This window comes from Rhinatrema bivittatum, chromosome 6 (genome assembly GCF_901001135.1).
Source record: "Rhinatrema bivittatum chromosome 6, aRhiBiv1.1, whole genome shotgun sequence".
NCBI lineage: Eukaryota > Metazoa > Chordata > Amphibia > Gymnophiona > Rhinatrematidae > Rhinatrema > Rhinatrema bivittatum.
Genome location: NC_042620.1, coordinates 263049256 through 263068333, shown reverse-complemented (window position 1 = coordinate 263068333; position 19078 = coordinate 263049256). Strand labels below are relative to the sequence as shown.

Here is a 19078-nt window from a genome sequence, read left to right as displayed (position 1 = left end):
GGACACGATTGTCCATAGTTTATGACCCTGTGGGCCCAGCTTACATGAGTCAAGGTGGCCCATCCAAGGATGAATCACCGGTGAGGAATAGCTGGGAATTAGCTCAGGTACGGCTGAATGACTGGCCTGACAAGGTCGAGCTGAGGGGGAGGTTATGTGATGAAGCATGTAAGGAATTCCCTCAGAACACCTCTTTAAGACCCAACACAGCAAGGGATTCTGGGATAGGATGGTGCACTGCAAGTGAGGATAAGAATTCAGGGCCAGAAGGTTGAAGGAGGCCCAGGGAGAGAGACAGAAGGCTTGAGAAAACAAACCATAAGTTACAATTATTTTGTTGAATCGCTCATACCAGCTACTGTTTTGTTATTGCTTAAGAATAGTTTCTTAAAAAAGATTGTTGTCAGAGTGCGATTTATTCTCTGGCTAGTCTTGACTGCTCGGCATCACAGGAACCTAACATTGTGTAACTACAGCATGGATTATTTTTCCCTATATGCCTCATCTTGCACTTGTCCATATTATATTTCATAAGAACATAAGAAATTGCCATGCTGGGTCAGACCAAGGGTCCATCAAGTCTAGCATCCTGTTTCCAACAGAGGCCAAACCAGGCCACAAGAACCTGGCAATTACCCAAACACCAAGAAGATCCCATGCTACTGATGCAATTAATAGCAGTGGCTATTCCTAAGTAAACTTGATTAATAGCCATTAATGGACTTGTCCTCCAAGAACTTATCCAAACCTTTAAGTTTCATCTGCCATATGGACGCCCGATCTTCCAGTCTCGCAAGGTCCTCCCACAATTTATAACAATCCACTTGTGATTTAACTACTCTGAATAATTTTGTGTCATCTGCAAATTTGGTCAACTCACTCATTGAACCTCTTTCCACATCATTTATAAATATATTAATAAGCATTAGTCCAAGTACAGATCCCTGAGGCACTCCACCATTTATCTTTTTCCACTGTAAAAACAGACCATTTAATCCTCTGTTTCCTGTTTGCAGTCCACAAAATGACATCGCCTTCTATCCCATGACTATTTAATTTTGTTAGAAGCCTCTCATGTGGGACTTTGTCAAATGCCTTCTGAAAATCCAAATACACTACATCTACCAGTTCACCTTTATCCACGTGCTTATTTACCTCTTCAAAAAAAATTTAGGAGATTTGTGAGGCAAGACTTCCCTTAGGTAAATCCATGCTGGCTGTGTCCCATTAAATCATGTCTATCTATATGTTTTATGATTTTATTCTTTATAATAGTTTCCACGATTTCTTCCGGCACTGAAGTCACCAGTCTATAATTTCCTGAATCACCTCTGGAGCCCTTTTTAAATATCGGGGTTACATTGGCCACCTTCCAGTCTTCAGGTACAATAGATGATTTTAATGATAGGTTACAAATTACTTGTAATGGTCTGAAATTTCATTTTTTAGTTCTTTCAGAACCCTGAGATATATACCATCCTGTCCAAGTGATTTGCTACTCTTCAGTTTGTTAATCTGGCCCTCTACATCTTCCAGGTTCACCATAATTTGGTTCAGTCCATCTGAATCATTATCCTTGCAAACCGTATCCAGAACGGGCATCTCCCCAACATCCTCTTCAGTAAACACCGAAGCAAAGAATTTGTTTAGTCTTTCTGCGATAGCCTTATTTTCCCTAAATGCCCCTTTATTCCCTTGATCATCTAACGGTCCAAGCAACTCCCTCTCAGCTCTCCTAAATGGGAGGAGGGTGAGCAGGGATGGAAAGATCAAGTGTTTATTATCTAAAAATGGAAACTAGGGACATATAGTAGTAGACTGGAGGGTCCTTCCACATAATGAAAGCCTGTCTAAAATTGGAAAGTGTTTTTTTGTCAGCAGACTCAAGCTAAATCTGAGACTCTATGGGTGGTTGATCTAATATAAAACCAGATTTTTCTGTTTCTTTGTTCACACATCAGTTGGCACACATGAGGGTAGTCAGACTCGGGGGTTTGTCTTGAGTTTGCATATTTTTATTTAAGCATCATCCAGCAAATTTGTTATTTGTACCAACATGATTTAAGAACAATAGTGCAGGACTTAGTAATTTCAAGACTTGATTGCAAGACTTGATTGCTGCAAAAAAATTATTAGCTCAACTTCAGTTGATTCAGAACACTGTAGCAAGGCTAATTGTGGGCCTTAAAATCAGTGATCATGTTTCCCCACAGCTCTGTGAGTTACATTGGCTTCTGATTCAGTTTCATGTTGATAGTATCGCTCTTTAAGGCACTGTATAATCAAGCATCTCAGTATTTGGTAAAGACAATTGAGAAATATCTTCCAGGTTGTGTTCTTCATTCTCCTCAACAAAGGTTTTTGGTGGTTCAAGCAGTTAAAGCAATCAGGTTGGAGAGACACTGTTTTTAGTGGTGGCTCCTAAAAGTTGGAATATTTTAATACTAGAATTGAGGATATATTATGCTTCTGAAAATCACTAGGTTATTTACCCATGCATTCAGTATTTGCAGTGTTATGCCAGTAGGTCGCAGACGGCTGCGACCAGGTTTACTAACTTCTTGCACCACTCTCCTGCCCTCCTCGGGCGTGCTTGCTGCACAGATCAGTCTCCACCACCGCGTTCCCCGAGACTACTTGTGGCGGCCTGGACGCCGCCGCCACCCACGTCGACTTTGGGCCTTCCTAGGCGCAAGCGCACACCACCGGGCACTCCTTTGAAGCCTCTTCAGCAGGAACCTCGGGGGGTGTCCCTGTTTGATGAGGTCATCGGACCTGGGTATTTAAGCTCCACCTTCGCCCCCAGCTAGCCGACTTGGAAACAAATTCCGTAAGTCTATACAGCTCCCGCCTTCGGGTTCCTTGGACTTGGACTCTGTCTGGTACCCGCTTCTTGGGGGCCAGCGTACGCACTCTATGGGGACGTGTTCTCCTGGCCTTCCCCACTCCTCGGACTGGCCCTGCACCTCCTGGGTCCTATCCTGCAAGGCTCCCCGCTCCTCGGGACTGCCCCTGGAACACCTCTGCAACTCAGGAGTTCTACCTCTGGGCCTCCCCGCTCCTCGGGGCTGCGCCTACGTGTTATTCAAGAGACTGTCAGTGCTTTCCCGCTCCTCGAGATTGTGCTCTCGTGCTACACTGCGACTGTCAGTGCCTCCCCGCTATTCGGGGCTGCGCCTACGTACTACACTGAGACTGCCAGCACTCCTCCGCTCCTCGGGGCAGTGCGTCCGTGCTACAGAGCTTCCCTCTCCTCGGGGCTGTACATACGTCATCAGTGGTGACCTGACTTGGGCTTCCCTGCTCCGCGGGTTGGCCTACGTCATTACATCAACACCCTCTACGCTGTGCAGCTCCGCCCCTTGGGGTGCCTCTTCGTAGCTTCGCCCAGAGTTCCCTGCTGTGCCTGACCTTGCCTCCCGAGGGTGCAGACCTGTGGGGGTCCTCCCCACAGGTAGTAACAACTCACATCCCGGGCCAAGGGTCCACATACCCACAAATCGTAACATGCAGAAGTCGGATGAATAGGTAGACTGTGGGCCATTTTAAATGGGATTGTTGGTTGATTAGTTGTTTTGAGGTTTTATTTGTATTATTATTATTGTATATATTATTAGACTTAAGACAATAAATAAATGTGAGAATAGGAATAAGTGCCCACATGAGCTAAATACTTTATTGCTGACTTACTGTATATACTGACTTTTTCACCTGTATCTATCCCAGAGAAAATAAAAGCACCCACAATCCAGATACCTGTATTACAGAGAGATCTACCTACCTGTATTTTTTCCTCACTATATTTTCTGCATACTCCAGAGCCGTCTGTAAACAACTTTCTTGTCTGTATTTGCACAGGCACATCATGGATGCAAGAAATTGTTGACATGATTCAGAACGATGGCGATACCAAGAAATGTCAACGAGCACCATCCTATGACCGTGTGCCTTTCATTGACCTGTTTGTACCATTGCCCCTGAAGTCAGGTAAGAGACGCTATGACAAATCAACTCTTACCAAATCTGTCACTCGCCAGATTTGCAATAAAACATAACCCTGACTAGATCTGTAACCAGACCTTAAAGGCTCTAAAATCTGTGACCTAATCTGAAGCTCAGCAGATCTGAGAACAGATCTTACATTTACCAAATATTTAAACAAGCCTCACACTAACTGGATCAGTAACCAAACCTGACCCTCTGATCTATAGTCAAACTTAATCTTCAACAAATCTGCAACCAAGACTGAGCACAACTAGATTTATCAACTGACACTCACTGGATTTGTAACCAAAACAGATCCTCACTAGATCTTCAACCAAACCTTTATTCACTGTATCTGTACCTGTTGCGAATATGCATCCATAAACCAAGGAGGAGTCGGCGCACCCTGCAGGTCCCCACCATCGAGAGGCAGAGCTGGCAGGAGCAGAGGCCAGCTGGAGCTTTAACAGTGCCAGCCCTCATTCCCTTTAGGTTGAGTCCTCTGGGGCCAGTCGGACAGGCGCGGGCCTCTGTGGAGGTGAAGATCCGAAGCTTGGTAGATAAGACAGGCCAGCACTGTGGGAAGTGCAGGTAATTAGCCTGCAGGTGAGCATAGAGCATGGCACTGGCACAAATCAGAACCGGCTCTTAAACCAGTCTTTAAACAATCCAAATAAAGCTTTGGAAACACTCTGGCTCTCTCTTTCTTGCTTTCTTTCTTAATTAGTCTGCAGGTGAGTGACCAGTGCAAGCCTCCCCCGCCATCTTTCACAACACAGACTTTTCCCTTGAGCCAGGGTTTCACCAAAAGGAAAAACACTTCCCAAAAGTTTTAGCGTTTACTTTTCCCCTCTTGGTACCTCAGCTTTTAAAGCAGGCACTTTTTTCCTTGAAATACTCTCTAACAAGATCTCATGACTCTCTTGTAATACATGTTAGAAAGAAACCATTTGAGCTTATCTTTAGGCTAGGGTTGTTCCTGGTCCCATTCTGGTTCTTCCTCCTCCATGCTGAAGAGTCCCCAGCTGCTTCCTGCTCGTCTCTCTTCTCTTTATACGGAGGTTGCCTATCCTCCAAGGCAGGGGAGACTCTGCCTCCTCCCCCCCCCCCCTTTTTCCCCTAACCTCTCCCTCAGTTAAAATGGTCGGCGACCCTCCCCCACCACCACCACCACCACCAAGACTGACGGACTAGGGCCCCCCCCCCCCCTTTTTGTTGGTACAGAAGGGGCATTTGGTGGCTGGGTGGCAAGCAGAAGAGGGAACCAGAGGCAGGGCAAAGTAGCTGGCGGTAGGGCTGGAAACCAGGCCGCAGGGCAATCTGCGGCCATTAGTTTCTAAGGCCCCCCCCCCCCCCCACCCTTGTTTTCCTCCCTTCTTTTAGTCTCCGTTGAGCACCACTAGGGAGCACCAGAGAACAGAGCGCTCTTTCCACCTCCATCCCAGACTTAAAAATAGGCTCCGCCCCCTTCCCTCTCTGCCCCCTGCACTTCCAGGAGCTGACTGCTAAGGCTTCTGGGGGTTGTAGTTTCACCAGGCAGCCTTCTGCCTTGCTTATGTTTTGTTCTTCACCTCACCCCAAAGATCTTCCCCCGATGAGAAAATCCAAAGCTTCCCTTTTATAGCTCACAGTGCAGGGACTCACAGCATCTCACTTCCAAGGTGTGGCACAGCAGGGATAAGATGATGGCATTTAATGTTGCTTACCTTTTTGTATTTAGGTTTAGACAAAGCAGAGGAGATGGCATCACCAAGAATTCTGAAAACTCATTTCCCCTTTCAGCTCCTGCCCCCATCTTTCTGGGAACAGAACTGTAAGGTAAGAAGGGTGTGTGTGTGGGATCCTGAGTTTGTCTACGTTGCTGAGTATTTGTTAATATCTGGACACAGCATGAAAGACCATATGTCTCCAGTGTTGTATGAGCTTCACTGGTTGCCAGTCCGGTAGCGTATAATTTACAAGGTGGCAATGCTTGTACACAAACTTGCTGGCCCTTGACTCTTTTTTCCATTAAGATCAATACAGTTCTTCATGTCTGCGATCCAGCCCGAGCCTCGTGATCCTCCTCGTAACCCCCGGGCAGGACAGATCCTTTGACTTATACCCTGGCTGCTTTCTATTTCCAGCCCTTTTTCCCATCCTCCGTTCCAGGGCTACTACTTAACCCAGGCTCTGCATCCCATAAACGCACAGTGAGAAGAATGGTGGCTTTCAACTTCTTTTCTCATGGTTGATTAGATGCTGCTTACACTTAAATTCTCTTTGTAGTTCAAATAAATAAATAAAAAGGTAGCAAGAAGATATAAAAAACGTGTGACTTCAATTCCTCATCAAAGTCTCTGTTCTCAATTGGAAGCTCTTAGATTTACACTGAATGTTTTTTTGGTCCTCTACCTCCTTCCTCCAGTATCCCAGCAGACCGAATGTAGTCCCATCCTTCTTTAACTCCCAACTTAGGGGCCGATGCAAAAAAGAACGCTGAAAGCGGGCGTTGAGTATTCAGCTCCCGCTTTCCTAGCGTGCCCCTAGGCGCCTCTCCCGGGGGCGCCATGCAATATTTAAATTAGGGGTCGCGATGTCAAGGATGCATTAGGGTCTCTTTTGGTTTTTTTTTGTTTTTTTTTTTAAAGTTTCCCTTCCTCCTACTTAATAACACAACGATTTTAAGTAGGAGGATGTACAGAAAAGCAGTATTTTCTGCTTTTCTGTACAACTTATGGGAATGCTCAGAAATTAATGCCTGCTCTAGGCAAGCATTAATTTCTGAGCACAAAACTGTGTGTTTTAGACGCACATTTTTTTTTTTTTTTTTGCATTTCAGGTGATTAATGTTGATGAGGCTACTAGCCTCATCAACATGCATTTGCATGTGATGAGCGCTATTAGTTTCCCCGCTCGTTGGACACGGGTTGTGGAGGCGCTAATCCCCTTATTGCATAAGGGGATTAGGTAACGCCTAAGGTAATCCCCTTATTGCATAAGGGGATTAGGTAACGCCTACACAACCTGCGTCCAGCTGCGGGTTAAACAGTGCGCTCGGCTGAGTGCACTGTATTGCATCGGCCTCTAAATTCTTAAATTTTCCCTCCGAAGGTGGTTAGAATGTATACAGTCCTAATATTTAATCAGAACTTAGTCCCAGATTGAATCGCTTCTAAGAAATCCTTTAGACATCCTTGACCTCCTCAGACAGCACCAGAAGGGTAACTTCACTTTCGTTCTTCATTCTTTTAACTGCTCAGGCAGCGCCTGGTGGGACCTTCTCACTTCCTTATGTAAAATTTACCGTAATAGCAACAAAGTTCTTGTTACCTTTATGTTGTACCTTCTTTGTTTCTCCTGGTAGTGCACTTTACTGGGATCCCTTGCTGTAGAAGGAATTTGTATCTTTCTGGATGAAAAAAACTTCCCTCTTCCCAAAGTTTGGTCTCCTGGCTCCCAGGTACCCTGGGTTATCAATGCCTAGCAGGAAAAAATATTACTCAAACCCGAAAAGGGGAAAAATCGAGCAAGACGTAGGAAGGGTGGAAGAAAACTTCTGTACCTCCAAGCAGAGGAGATAGTTCAAAAGACGGTCAATGCAAAAATATTCTCCCTCTATCTCAGGTCACCGTCAGGTCTGTACTCTGAAGGAAATATAAAACACTGCAGGTCTTCCTTACCCAAAATCCAGCTTCAAATACAGGGAAGCCCCGATCCACTGTAACCAGGGGGACTGGCTCTGCTAGGGAATTCTTAAAAAGTTCAAAACAATCCAAAAAGGCTAGAGAGCTGAGTCAAGTCGTGGCTGGCTCCTAAATGGGATTCTTCCTTGCTCCTTTTACATAACTTAGAAAAAAATTGTACAGCAGAAGGCAGCAAGCTCCCTACTGTTTGAAAGTCTAAATCAAAACCTACACGGAGAGCAGGTGCGTCGGGATGATAAACAGCTAGGACGCACCAACTACATGGGCCCACGTGGGGGAGCAAAGCCCAAATCTCTCTCACCTATTTCCTGACTGAACCTCCCCAGTTTAGTGGTGCGTTCCTTTAGTAAGGGGAAACCAAAGGTTCCTTAGGCTCCCAAAGGGGCTTGTTAGACGTTCCTACTACCCATCAAGCTTCTTTCACAGAAACGAGGGAAAGACCGCTTTCTCTGTTAGCTCCAACTTTATGGAACTCTTTTCTCCAGGAGATGCACTTTAAAACTTGTACTGAAACTTTTTTAAGCTCATGCTAAAACCCCATTTGTTCAGATTGGCATTTTTATAATGGCAGTCCGTGATTTTTTTTTTTTTTTTTTTTTTTTTTTTTTTTTTTAAGATCCTCAGAGGAGACATTGTATTTTTTGGTTTGTTGCTTTTATCTGTATTCATTTTATTATGTATGTGATGTTGTATGCTGTTAAGCGTTTTGGCATAGGCGGCCTGTAAATACCAGAAATAAATAAAGTTCTTCAGTTACATACACTTGCTTGGCCACTGTCTCAATTATTCCCTTCCCTCTCACTCTTGTCCATTTTTCCCTCCCTCTCTGCTTCTCTGTTAGATAATTTACTTTGCTCGGAATGCCAAAGACAACATGGTCTCATACTTCCACTTCCAGAGGATGAATCAGGGGCTGCCAGATCCAGGCACCTGGTCAGAGTATTTTGAAGTGTTCCTAACTGGAGAAGGTGAGTGGCTGTGACTGGACGCAGGTCCCTTCCCTCCCTTCCCCAGATCAAGCTACGACTCCAGCTCTCAGCAGTCACACGATATCATCGATATCATCGCAGTCCGCCATTGACTCTTTTTTGGGTTTTTTTGTCCCCGTGCTCTCTCTTCCAGTGCCCTGGGGCCCATGGCATGACCACGTGAAAGGATGGTGGGAGGCAAGAGAGCGTCAGCGCATCCTGTACATATTCTTCGAGAACATGAAGGAGGTAAAGTGAACGTCTAGGGTCCTGCCTCCCAGCAGTGGCCCAAACCTGGCTTCTCACCTACATCCATCGTTTCCCTTGATTTCTTCTCCTGAATCTGTATCTGTCTGATGGACATTCCGCTGTCTCCCTCTGATGAGGGTCTGTCTCTGTTTCCTTGGCAGAATCCTGCTCGTGAAATCCGGAAGATTATGCAGTTTTTGGAGAAAGATCTCGGGGATGAGGTCCTGGAAAAGATTGTTCATCACACCTCCTTCCTGGCCATGAAGGAGAACCCCATGGCTAATTACATCACCATACCCTCTTTCATCTTTGATCAATCAGTCTCCCCGTTCATGAGGAAAGGTACTAGGAGAGGTTCTAGTTGATATACCCCCAATCTTTGGGATATACATAGGCTCCAATATTCTCTCTCCCTAGGTTCTAGGAATCTCAGATTTTGGGATACACCTCTAGCTTCAGGAATCTCTGTGAGCTTCAGGATATAGATATGTGCTCTGGGATATGCCACCAGGTTGTAGTGTGTACCTTCAGTTCCAGTATTCTCCATAGGCTATGGGATACCATTAGGAATTATATTCGCCATGCTCTGGAATATGCATCCATACTTCCAGAGATACATCCGTAGGCTTCTCCCCAAACTTCAGCAATCTCTTTAAGCCCTGGGATAAGCTTCTGTCTCCAGGATATGTCCCAAGATCTAGAATATGCTTTAATCCTTCAGGATACACATTGGGCTAAGAGATATGACCTCATACCCCAGAATTTGCACACAGGCATTGGGCATTTGGATACATACTAGGTTTCAGTACAGGGTTGGCACTTCAACCTGGATTACATGATCAGGCTGTTCTGGTTCTGATTTTGTCCATTTCAAGATATCCACAATGAATATGCATGAGATAAATCTGCATGCATTGGAGACCCAGCATATGTAAATTTATCTCGTATATATTCACCTTGGGAAATTATTTGAAGGAACTAGACAGGCTATCTTTCAATACCAGGCATCTTTAATTTGGAATACTCTCCCATTGGATGTATGCACTGAAAGAAATGTTTTGAAATTTAGGGGGTCATTTATCAAAATGTGATAAGGCGTTTTTGCATGAGAGCGAGAGAGCGCCTAGCCATAATGTCATCCCCATAGGTAGGTATTTGTATCCATATGGTAGGCCTACCTAGTAACTCGAGGTGGGGTTTAGGTATGAGTGTAGGAGGTTAGGGGCCACTTTGACATTCTACGTGACACGTGCGAACAGAGCAGTGGTCTCTTGTGAAGATCTGATGGCCTTCGGAGTGAGGAAACTCACTCCAAGATGAGATTTGGGCAATGTTCTCTCCACCTAGCTTGATGTTACCCAGGTAGAGAGTCCATCAAGCTAGGTTGAGAGAACATTGCACAAATCTTATCTTGAAGTGAGTTTCCTCACTCCGAAGGCCATCAGATCTTCACAAGAGACCACTGCTCTGTTCGCACGTGTCACGTAGAATGTCAAAGTGTGTGAACATAGGGAGCTCGACGGCATTGGAAGAAAAATGTTCCAAGGGGCCATGCTGGTGGCTCGTATCGCGGCCTACCAACTGTACAAGACCCAATATGACCGCAACTTGTGGAAGCAGGTCCAAGAGCTTGCGGAGAGCCTCCCCCAGCAACAGCAGGAGTCCCTCGCGGACATTGGCACGCTGGGCCTTGAGGCTGGTAGACACGAGGTTAGGTCAACCTACGATGTCTTGGAAACCGCAGCCCGCCTAGCTGCCAGGGGGATCGGCGCCAGATTGCTGGCTTGGCTTAGGGCCTCCGACTGGAGGTGCAGGACAGACTCAGTCGCCATATAGCCCAGCTGCATGAGGGACCCGCATTGGGCCTTGCGGTGCCAATGGCGCAGGCATCCCAGGATCTGGAAGCACCAGTCAAAAACCCTCTCCGCCTCTCCCTAGCCTGGTAGGAAGCCCTTCCCAATCTGGAAATAGAACTCCCATTCCAGCCTGCTCCGCCCCAGGTGACCCTTACCACCGATGCCTCATGTCAGGGATGGGGGGCCCACACGGGGAGGACTTCATACTCAGGGCCTTTGTACTGCGGCTGAATCCCGCTGCCAGATAAACTTTTTGGAATTGCGGGCGATCCGGTACACCCTGTGGGCCTTCCAGGACAGGTTGTCCTCATCAGAATGGACAACGAGGTGGCGATGTGGTACATAAACAAGCTGGAGGCACGGGCTCCTTCCCCCTCTGCCAGGAAGTACTACAGGTCTGGGATTGGGCCCTCTCCAAAGGGATGTACCTGTGGGCCACATACCTGCCGGGCCACCAAAACACTTTGGTTGGTCGTTCCAACCACACAAGTGTTCCTTGAACCTGGAAGTAGCAGCTCACATGTTCCGTTGCTGGGGCACGCCGGACATGGACCTGTTTGCCTCTCCCAAAAATCACAAGGTGAACATGTTCTGATCCTGGGGAAGGACCATTCGGCCTGCGACATATTCTTCCTTCACTGAGGACAAGGTCACATGTACGTGTACCACCCAATCCCGCTTCTCTCGAGGACTCTGACAAAGCTGCGAGAAAATGGGGGACCATGATCCTAGTGGCACCCTCCTGGCCATGGCAGGTGTGGTCCCCTCTCCTCCAGGACCTATCCTTGAGCTCACCAGTTCCACTGGGGCTGGTTCCCAACCAGGGCACCCTGCGCCACCCAAACCTCTGGGCACTGGCTCTCACAGCATGGATGTTGAGCGCAGGATTCTCCAGCCCTTGCAGCTCTTGGATGGGGTGACCAGGATCTTGATTGAATCCCGGAAACCTTCCACTTGCAGATCATACAGCTCTAAGTAGAAGCATTTCTCCATCTGGTGCGGGGGCCACGGACTGGACCCTTTCTCCTGCCTGCTGGATTATCTGTGGCACCTGTCCGAGTCCGGCCTCTAGACCAGCTCGGTCCGAGTGCACCTCAGCACCTTCAGTGCCTCCCACCAGGGTGTCGCTGGGGCACCCATCTCAGTCCAGCCACTGGTCGGACGTTTTATGTGGAGCCTAGTCCAACTAAAGTCCCCACTGCATCCGCTGTTGACCCCATGGGATCTCAACGTCTTCTTAGCGAGGTTCATGCGACAGCCGTTCAAGCCTCTCAAACCCTGTGACCTGAAGTTCCTCACCCGGAAGGTTATGTTCCTGGTGGCAATCACTTCGCTCGCAGGGTCAGCAAGATCCAGGCCCTGGTTACGTTCGCTCCCTACACGAAATTCTTCCACTATTGTGTAGTGCTGCTCACACATCCAAAGTTCCTGCTGAAGGTGGTGACTGCGATCCACATCAACCGGTCAATTATCCTTCCCACATTCTTCCCGCAGCCTCATTCCCACTGGGGGAACGTGCCCTTTACACCCTGGACTGCAAACGGGTGCTTGCTTTCTACTTGGATCATACAGCGAGACTCAGACAGTCCACCCAGCTCTTTGTGTCCTTTGACACCAACAGGCTGGGAGCAGCAGTGGGAAAGCAGATCCTTTCAAACTGGCTAGCGGATTGCATTGCCTTCTGCTACGAGCAGGCAGGCCTCCAGCTGGCCGGCAAGGTGAAGGCTATGGCAGCGTCAGTGGCCCACCTGCGGGCGGTCCCTATCGCTGAAATCTGCAGAGCCGCGACCTGGAGTTCACTCCACACTTTTGCGGCTTGCTACTATGCCTTGACAGGGATAGTCGCCAGGACAGCGCTTTTGGCCAGTCTGTCCTCCGCAACCTATTCCAGTCTTGAACCCAACTGTTCTCATCGTGCTGTCTGTGGGGCCAGACTGCCCCTGCTTCTCACAATGCTGCAGTTGTGTTGTGCCCATTGGCACCTTGTTCGGCTACTGTAGGTCCCTCTGTTCCCAGGAGGCAGTCTGGAGCTCTGTAATCACCCACATGTGAGGCCTACCATCCTACTTGTCCTAGGAGAAAGCAGAGTTGCTTACCTATATCAGGTGTTCTAGGACAGCAGGATGTTAGTCCTCAGGAATCTAGCCCACCTCCCCACGATGTTGGGTTCACCTTTGTTTTGTTGTTTTATTTTTTCGCTCATATTTTGCTATCTTACGAGACTGAAGGGGGAACTCGCATGGAGGAGCGGAAAGCAGCAGGCTGGGCATGCTCAATCTCAAAAGTTTTCCGTGCCGGGCTCCATCTGATGATATCACCCACATGTGAGGACTAACATCCTGCTGTCCTAGGAGAACACCGGTTACAGGTAAGAAACTCTGCTTTATTTGAAAGGGTAAATAAACATTTTCAGTTAGTGTTGCTGTGAAAATCCTTTATCCTTTTCTCTGTATGTTGTAATGCAATTTGTAATCTTTATTTGTTCACTGTAAATCCTTTTTACTAATAGACTGTTTATTAGCTCTATCTTTTGTGATTGATTAGTATCCCATTAAATGAGTTCTATAGGATCCCAGTATTTTTAGTAAATGGTCTGTGAATAGCTTTCTGAGAACCCTGTGACCTCAAGTTGTTGTAAGGGTGCCGTGTCCTCAGAAACCCTCAAGGAAAAGCTTTTGTTCAGAGGCATGCGGTAACCAAGTTGGCAAGTAGGAAATCACCAGGACAGGAGCACATGTGCAAGTGAGACTTGTGTAGTACTTGCTGAAACTCTCAAGTGTCCAAGGGATTAACCCCTGGTGGGTGGTAGGGATACTGTGAGGATGTTACATGACAGACCTCTCTTCCATGCATGAAAAAGATACTCAGAGAAAAAGTGGCATGGAAAAAAGAGAGAATAAATAGAGGGTAAATTGAAGGGTAGGGATAGATGGAGACGGGAAGAGATACATAGCAAGAAAAAGGAAAGAAGAACCAGAAAAAGGTGTTAAGAGCCAGATAGATAAAAGCAAAAGGGAATGTTAAGACCAGTGTGATGATAAGATAAAAAGCAAAGATAGAAAACAATTGTTTTAAATTTAAAGTATGGATTATATGAATTTTGAAAGTTTAAATTTCATATTGTTAAATATTTTTCAAATATACAGGAGGTTGATATTCAGTGCATTAGCCGGATAAGTTCAGCCTTATCCAGCTAAGAGATACTGTTTGAATAGTCAGCCGTATTCAGCAGCTGCGACTTAGCTGGGTAACTATTTATCCAGCTAAATAGTTATCCAGCTAAGTGGGGGCTGGATGGGGGCCTTCCAGGTTGGAGCTAGTTATCCAGCTAACTTAGCCAGATAGGTGCATATATTCAGCCTTATCCAGCTAAGTTAGATCTGCCACTAAGCAGATCTATAGTTAGCCAGCTAAACTTAGATAGTTGGGTATAATCTGTGGCTTGACCACGCTGCTGAATATCCTGGCCAAGTTAGCCAGATATGTTTACCTAGCTAACTTGCTCAGCCGGATAGTGGTTGAATATGGACCTCTAAATGTAATAACTAAGATTGGATACTACTCTTCTCTGGTTAGCTCTCTATCTTGCATTATATAGCAAATGGTATTTTTCAATTTTGTCATAGTTACTGAGGAGTGGCAGGAAAAGTGGTGGCCTACCTTTTGCTTTTGTTTCTCCTAGCTCCTCAGGTCTCATCAAAGTCAACAGTCCAAACTTGGGCTCTCTGAAATTCTCACTCCTCATGTTCCTGTTTTTCAGGGACTGTTGGGGACTGGAAGACGCATTTCACAGTGGCACAGAATGAGAGATTTGATGAAGACTACAAGGAGAAGATGGCTGAAACCTCCCTTACTTTCCGCACTGAGTTGTAGGGGGAGGCTACGGGCCCCTCACCTCCCTCCCACAACAGTCCTTAACTGTTAGAGCAGTCTTCATTAAAACAGAGAGGAGAGCAGAATGAGAATGAATGACAGCATTAGTTCTTCGTTTCCTGTTACACTCATTATGGGAATGCCTATTTTGGATTGTGGTTTTCTCTGTTCTGTTTTCAATAGAAGGACCTGGGGGCTGGGGGGTAAAAGGGCTGGTTTTGTGTTCTGTTTTTATCAGAATAAAATGAAGGATGAGCATCAGGCACACATTTACCACCACTAGAACATAGTGAACCAGAGAAAGGTGAGGCTTAGGAACATTCTGGAATCCCACATTGAAGAGCAGAGCTCAGAAGGTTCTGGAGTCCCTCAATGTAGATTAGGGCTTGGTCAGTGGCATCTCTAGATTGAACAATTTTTTTTTTGGGGGGGGGGGAGTCAATATGGGGGAGCAAGCCAAAGTATTACTTCCATAATTGGCTTCCGCAGAGACTTCTTCAGTTGGGGAGGGAGGGGAGCCCCCCTTGTAGATCCTGGAAATCTAAGAAGGATTAGGGTGCCAAGATTTCATCCCATGAGGGTTCTTAGGCAGTAAAGAGCAAAAGCAAACAAATCAGGTGAAGACAGATGGCATGTGCTCACGATCCTATACTGGCCCCATACGGGTTTTCTAGGTAACAAGCACTTGACGGAGTAGGGGATGAGGTTATTACCTGCCTGTAAGCAAATGCTAGTTTATAGGCTCTATGCTGATTTTTTTAACTTATGCTCTTTGCTACTTCTCTTAAGATCTGGGGATGGTCTGGTGCAGAGTAGAATTAGGAATTCTTCTGTTGCAACTTGCCATACAAAAAAATATATTCAAATTCTGCTGTCAACTTAACAGCAACATAAGACTCCTTTCACTACTAGGCACACAATAATGCAACACAAAACTCTATCAAAAAGACACCTAGAACCCATATAACAAATCTGCTATACTGTAACAGCACTGGCTCCCAGAAGCCAAATATGAAAAGGTAACACTACAAAAATTCATAGATTGCTAATATAACTCATATTGGAAAAACAGAACCATCTGTACTGCTTTAGATCACCTCACAGAAACTAAACCTTAGTAAAATTCCTCTGACCCTTGTAAGTTAGTATATTAAGGACCAGCATATATTTCCTTTTGGCCTAATTTTTATATATTCCTTTTTTATGTAGATAGTAGTTAATTTTTTTTATATGTAGATCATGTAATCTTGTTTTTCTCCCATTTCTCGCTTTGAATTCTTGCTAACTTTTATCAGAAGTCCTGGTTTCCTCTGTCCAGCTAATCTTTCAATTTATTGTCTATTATCTTAAGTTTCCTGTTACTTTTCTGTTCTGTGAGACAAGGAAGCAGGAAAGCCTAGTTTTCTTAAGGCAGATGGTGGGTTAGATAGCTGAAATGTTAATTAGCCAAAGGCTGGGAAACTGTCAGAAGTATATGTCATTGGTCATCAACTCATCAAAAATGGATATTTAAAACTATAAAAACTGGAAAAAAAACCTGTTGATCTTACAAAGTGTTGAATGTGTGACTTTAATAAGTGAACTATTTCAAATCCCGGACATTGGAAACCTTCAGCTATCAAATGGCAAGTAACCTCTGCTGACTTGGGAAAAGTTTTCAATATCTTGCATGAACAATGCTGGTATGATGTCATGGCAAGATTTCCATCAATTGATTTGGAAAAGTATAAGCCACTAAGAGACGGTTGCTGAGGGAATTCACATTGAACAGTTATTCATTCTTGAAAGAACTTCTTACTTACTTACAATTTACTTACACACACAACCAGCTGTGTTGTGTGTGTAAGTAAAGTGTAATATTTCCTTAAAATAGGAAAACAACATTTACAAATTCCACTCTTCATGGAAATTTCTCACCCACAAGCTGGAAAATGGGAATTGCCAGCGGTTGTCTGTATCTTCCCAAATGTCCTGAATTTCACTCATGGGGTCTCTCTCTCTTTGCACCGGATGATAAGGCTGCTGTTCTGGATACTGTAGCATTGTGTGTACATTACTGTAAGATTTTCACTAGTGTTGTGAATCTGTCTTACAGCTTGTTATAATTGTTCTGGTATTATAAGGCTGGGAAACTGTCAGAAGTATATGTCATTGGTCATCAACTCATCAAAAATGGATATTTAAAACTATAAAAACTGGAAAAAAAACCTGTTGATCTTACAAAGTGTTGAATGTGTGACTTTAATAAGTGAACTATTTCAAATCCCGGACATTACAGTAATAAGTTATTATAATACCAGTAATAAGTTATTATAATACCAGAACAATTATAACAAGCTGTAAGACAGATTCACAACACTAGTGAAAATCTTACAGTAATGTACACACAATGCTACAGTATCCAGAACAGCAGCCTTATCATCCGGTGCAAAGAGAGAGAGACCCTATGAGTGAAATTCAGGACATTTGGGAAGATACAGACAACCGCTGGCAATTCCCATTTTCCAGCTTGTGGGTGAGAAATTTCCATGAAGAGTGGAATTTGTAAATGTTGTTTTCCTATTTTAAAATAGAGCTGAACATACATTTAAAAGACAGTCACATGTGTAGGGAAATAGAATACCAAAAATTATCTTATGTGTTTCCGAGATAGATTTGATTTCAAACTAGGAGTCGCTGAGAATATAGTATGGAATTGTTGTAGCCAGTGATGAGATTTTAAACTAGGCTGGGGGTCGCTGAAAATGTAAAGATGCGTGATGAGATATCTTGTCTGTTATTATGAAATATATTTTGTTTATTGTTAGGAAGCTTTATTAAATCTGGGTGAATTCTTATTTTTTGGGCCTAATAGTATGGTTACTTTTGTTGTATTTGGTGTGGGGTGGGGCCTTGAGATAAACAAGGAGACGTTTATTAGGTAGTCTCATATCAAATTTTAGGAAGAGATTTGGGGTGTGGATTTAAGACAATTCACTAGGGTTTCTTCCCTAGTAGTTTACACCCTCACATATACAGAATAAGGGACCACAAATTAGAAACAGAAACGTAATAAAAAACTGAACTTGATACCCCAAGAAACCAGGCTCCATGTGTGCAACAGTGGAGAAAGAAACAGAAAAATAATTCCCTCCTATGCTGAACAAAATGCTAAAAGATAAGAGATGCACATTTCCAAAGCTGATATATTAAAATCACTAAAAACTGAAAATAAAATGCTTTTTTTTGTCTTTGGACATTTTATTTTTCTAATCAGGTTAGTCCTAGTCTTTTTTTTCCTGCTTTCCTCTTTTTGGTTTACTTTTAAGACCTTTTCCAGGTCCTCCTTTCCATTTTTTGGCTCTTTAACATTCTTCATTTTCTTTCCTTCATCTGTTTCTAATATTGATATTACACTTTTCATCTTTTTTTCCACTTCTTTCTTGTCTGCCTCCCCTGCCTCTCCCCATCTCACCCACAGTCTTTCTCTTTTCACCTGTCACTGAGCAGCTTTCCATTTTCCACTCTCATCCCCTCCCCTCCACAGCCCTTCCATTACCCATCTCCCAATTGTTCCCCAGCCTCCTGTATCTCCTATCTTTCATCCTCTCCCTAGTTCCCCATTTCCAATCTCTGTATTCCTTCCCTTCTTCACGCATCCCAACACCTTCCCTGTCACTCATCCCTTTCACCTGCAGCCCTTTTCTTTTATTACTTTCTACCCAGCTTGCCATTACCACTTTCAAACCCTCCCCAGCACCTTCCACTCTTCAGCATCACAGACCCATCACTTTCCACTACCTCACCCCTTCCCCAGCTCCTTCACATCATTTTCTGATCCCTTCCCACCCTTCTGTACCCTCACCTACCATCCAATCACTACAAATTCACTGTCTCCCAATCCTGAGTTCTCACACTTCCCCATCCCCCAAGATCCTGTTCTCCCACACAATCCCCACCCAATCTCTGATTCTGTGCTCTTCTGTTCTCCCACCCAATCCTTAAGTGCCACTTGCCCCCATACAAGTCTGCACCTAATCCCAGAGTCTCCAATCTTCCCCATCCTCATTCTCTTGAGTGTCCCTCATTCCCCACCCAGAGTTTCTAAATTGCTCCTCGTGATTCTTAGTCCCAAGGACATCTCCCACTTAGAATGCACACTGCTGCCGCCTCTTCGTTTACACTCACAAGATAAAGGATGTACACTGATGCCTTCTTCCCTGGCATGAAGCAGAAACACACTCTACAACTCCCCCTTCCTTCTTCTCAGTCTCCTTGATCAAGGTCTCACTAGTTTTACATTTTGCGGCTCTCGGGACCTATCCGCAAGCCTTGGCACTCACCTAGCCCTGTGGCAGAATGATGACGACCAACTGCTTCATGGCAGGACACCGCCACTCTTATTTCCTCCTGATGCATCCCTAGCCATGTGCGTGCTGGACTCTGCCTCATTTAACGGGCCTGTGCTGGAAAAATGCCTGTA

General features: G+C 45.1%; 1 protein-coding gene across 2 annotated transcripts in view; it reads left to right on the top strand.

Annotated features, from left to right (window-relative positions):
• Positions 1-16555, top strand: part of LOC115094229 (sulfotransferase 1C4-like) — a 39693-nt gene extending 23138 nt beyond the window's left edge. The window contains exons 3-8 of one of the 2 annotated variants that reach the window (XM_029607057.1): positions 3859-3987; positions 5705-5802; positions 8512-8638; positions 8793-8887; positions 9049-9229; positions 14504-16553. In XM_029607057.1, coding sequence (XP_029462917.1) covers positions 3859-3987; positions 5705-5802; positions 8512-8638; positions 8793-8887; positions 9049-9229; positions 14504-14616 — 743 coding nt within the window. In that variant the 3' untranslated portion in view covers positions 14617-16553. Of the gene's footprint in view, positions 1-3858; positions 3988-5704; positions 5803-8511; positions 8639-8792; positions 8888-9048; positions 9230-14503 lie in introns of both variants that reach the window. The other variant, XM_029607058.1, reaches the window with a different exon arrangement.
• Positions 16556-19078: the final 2523 nt, after the last annotated feature.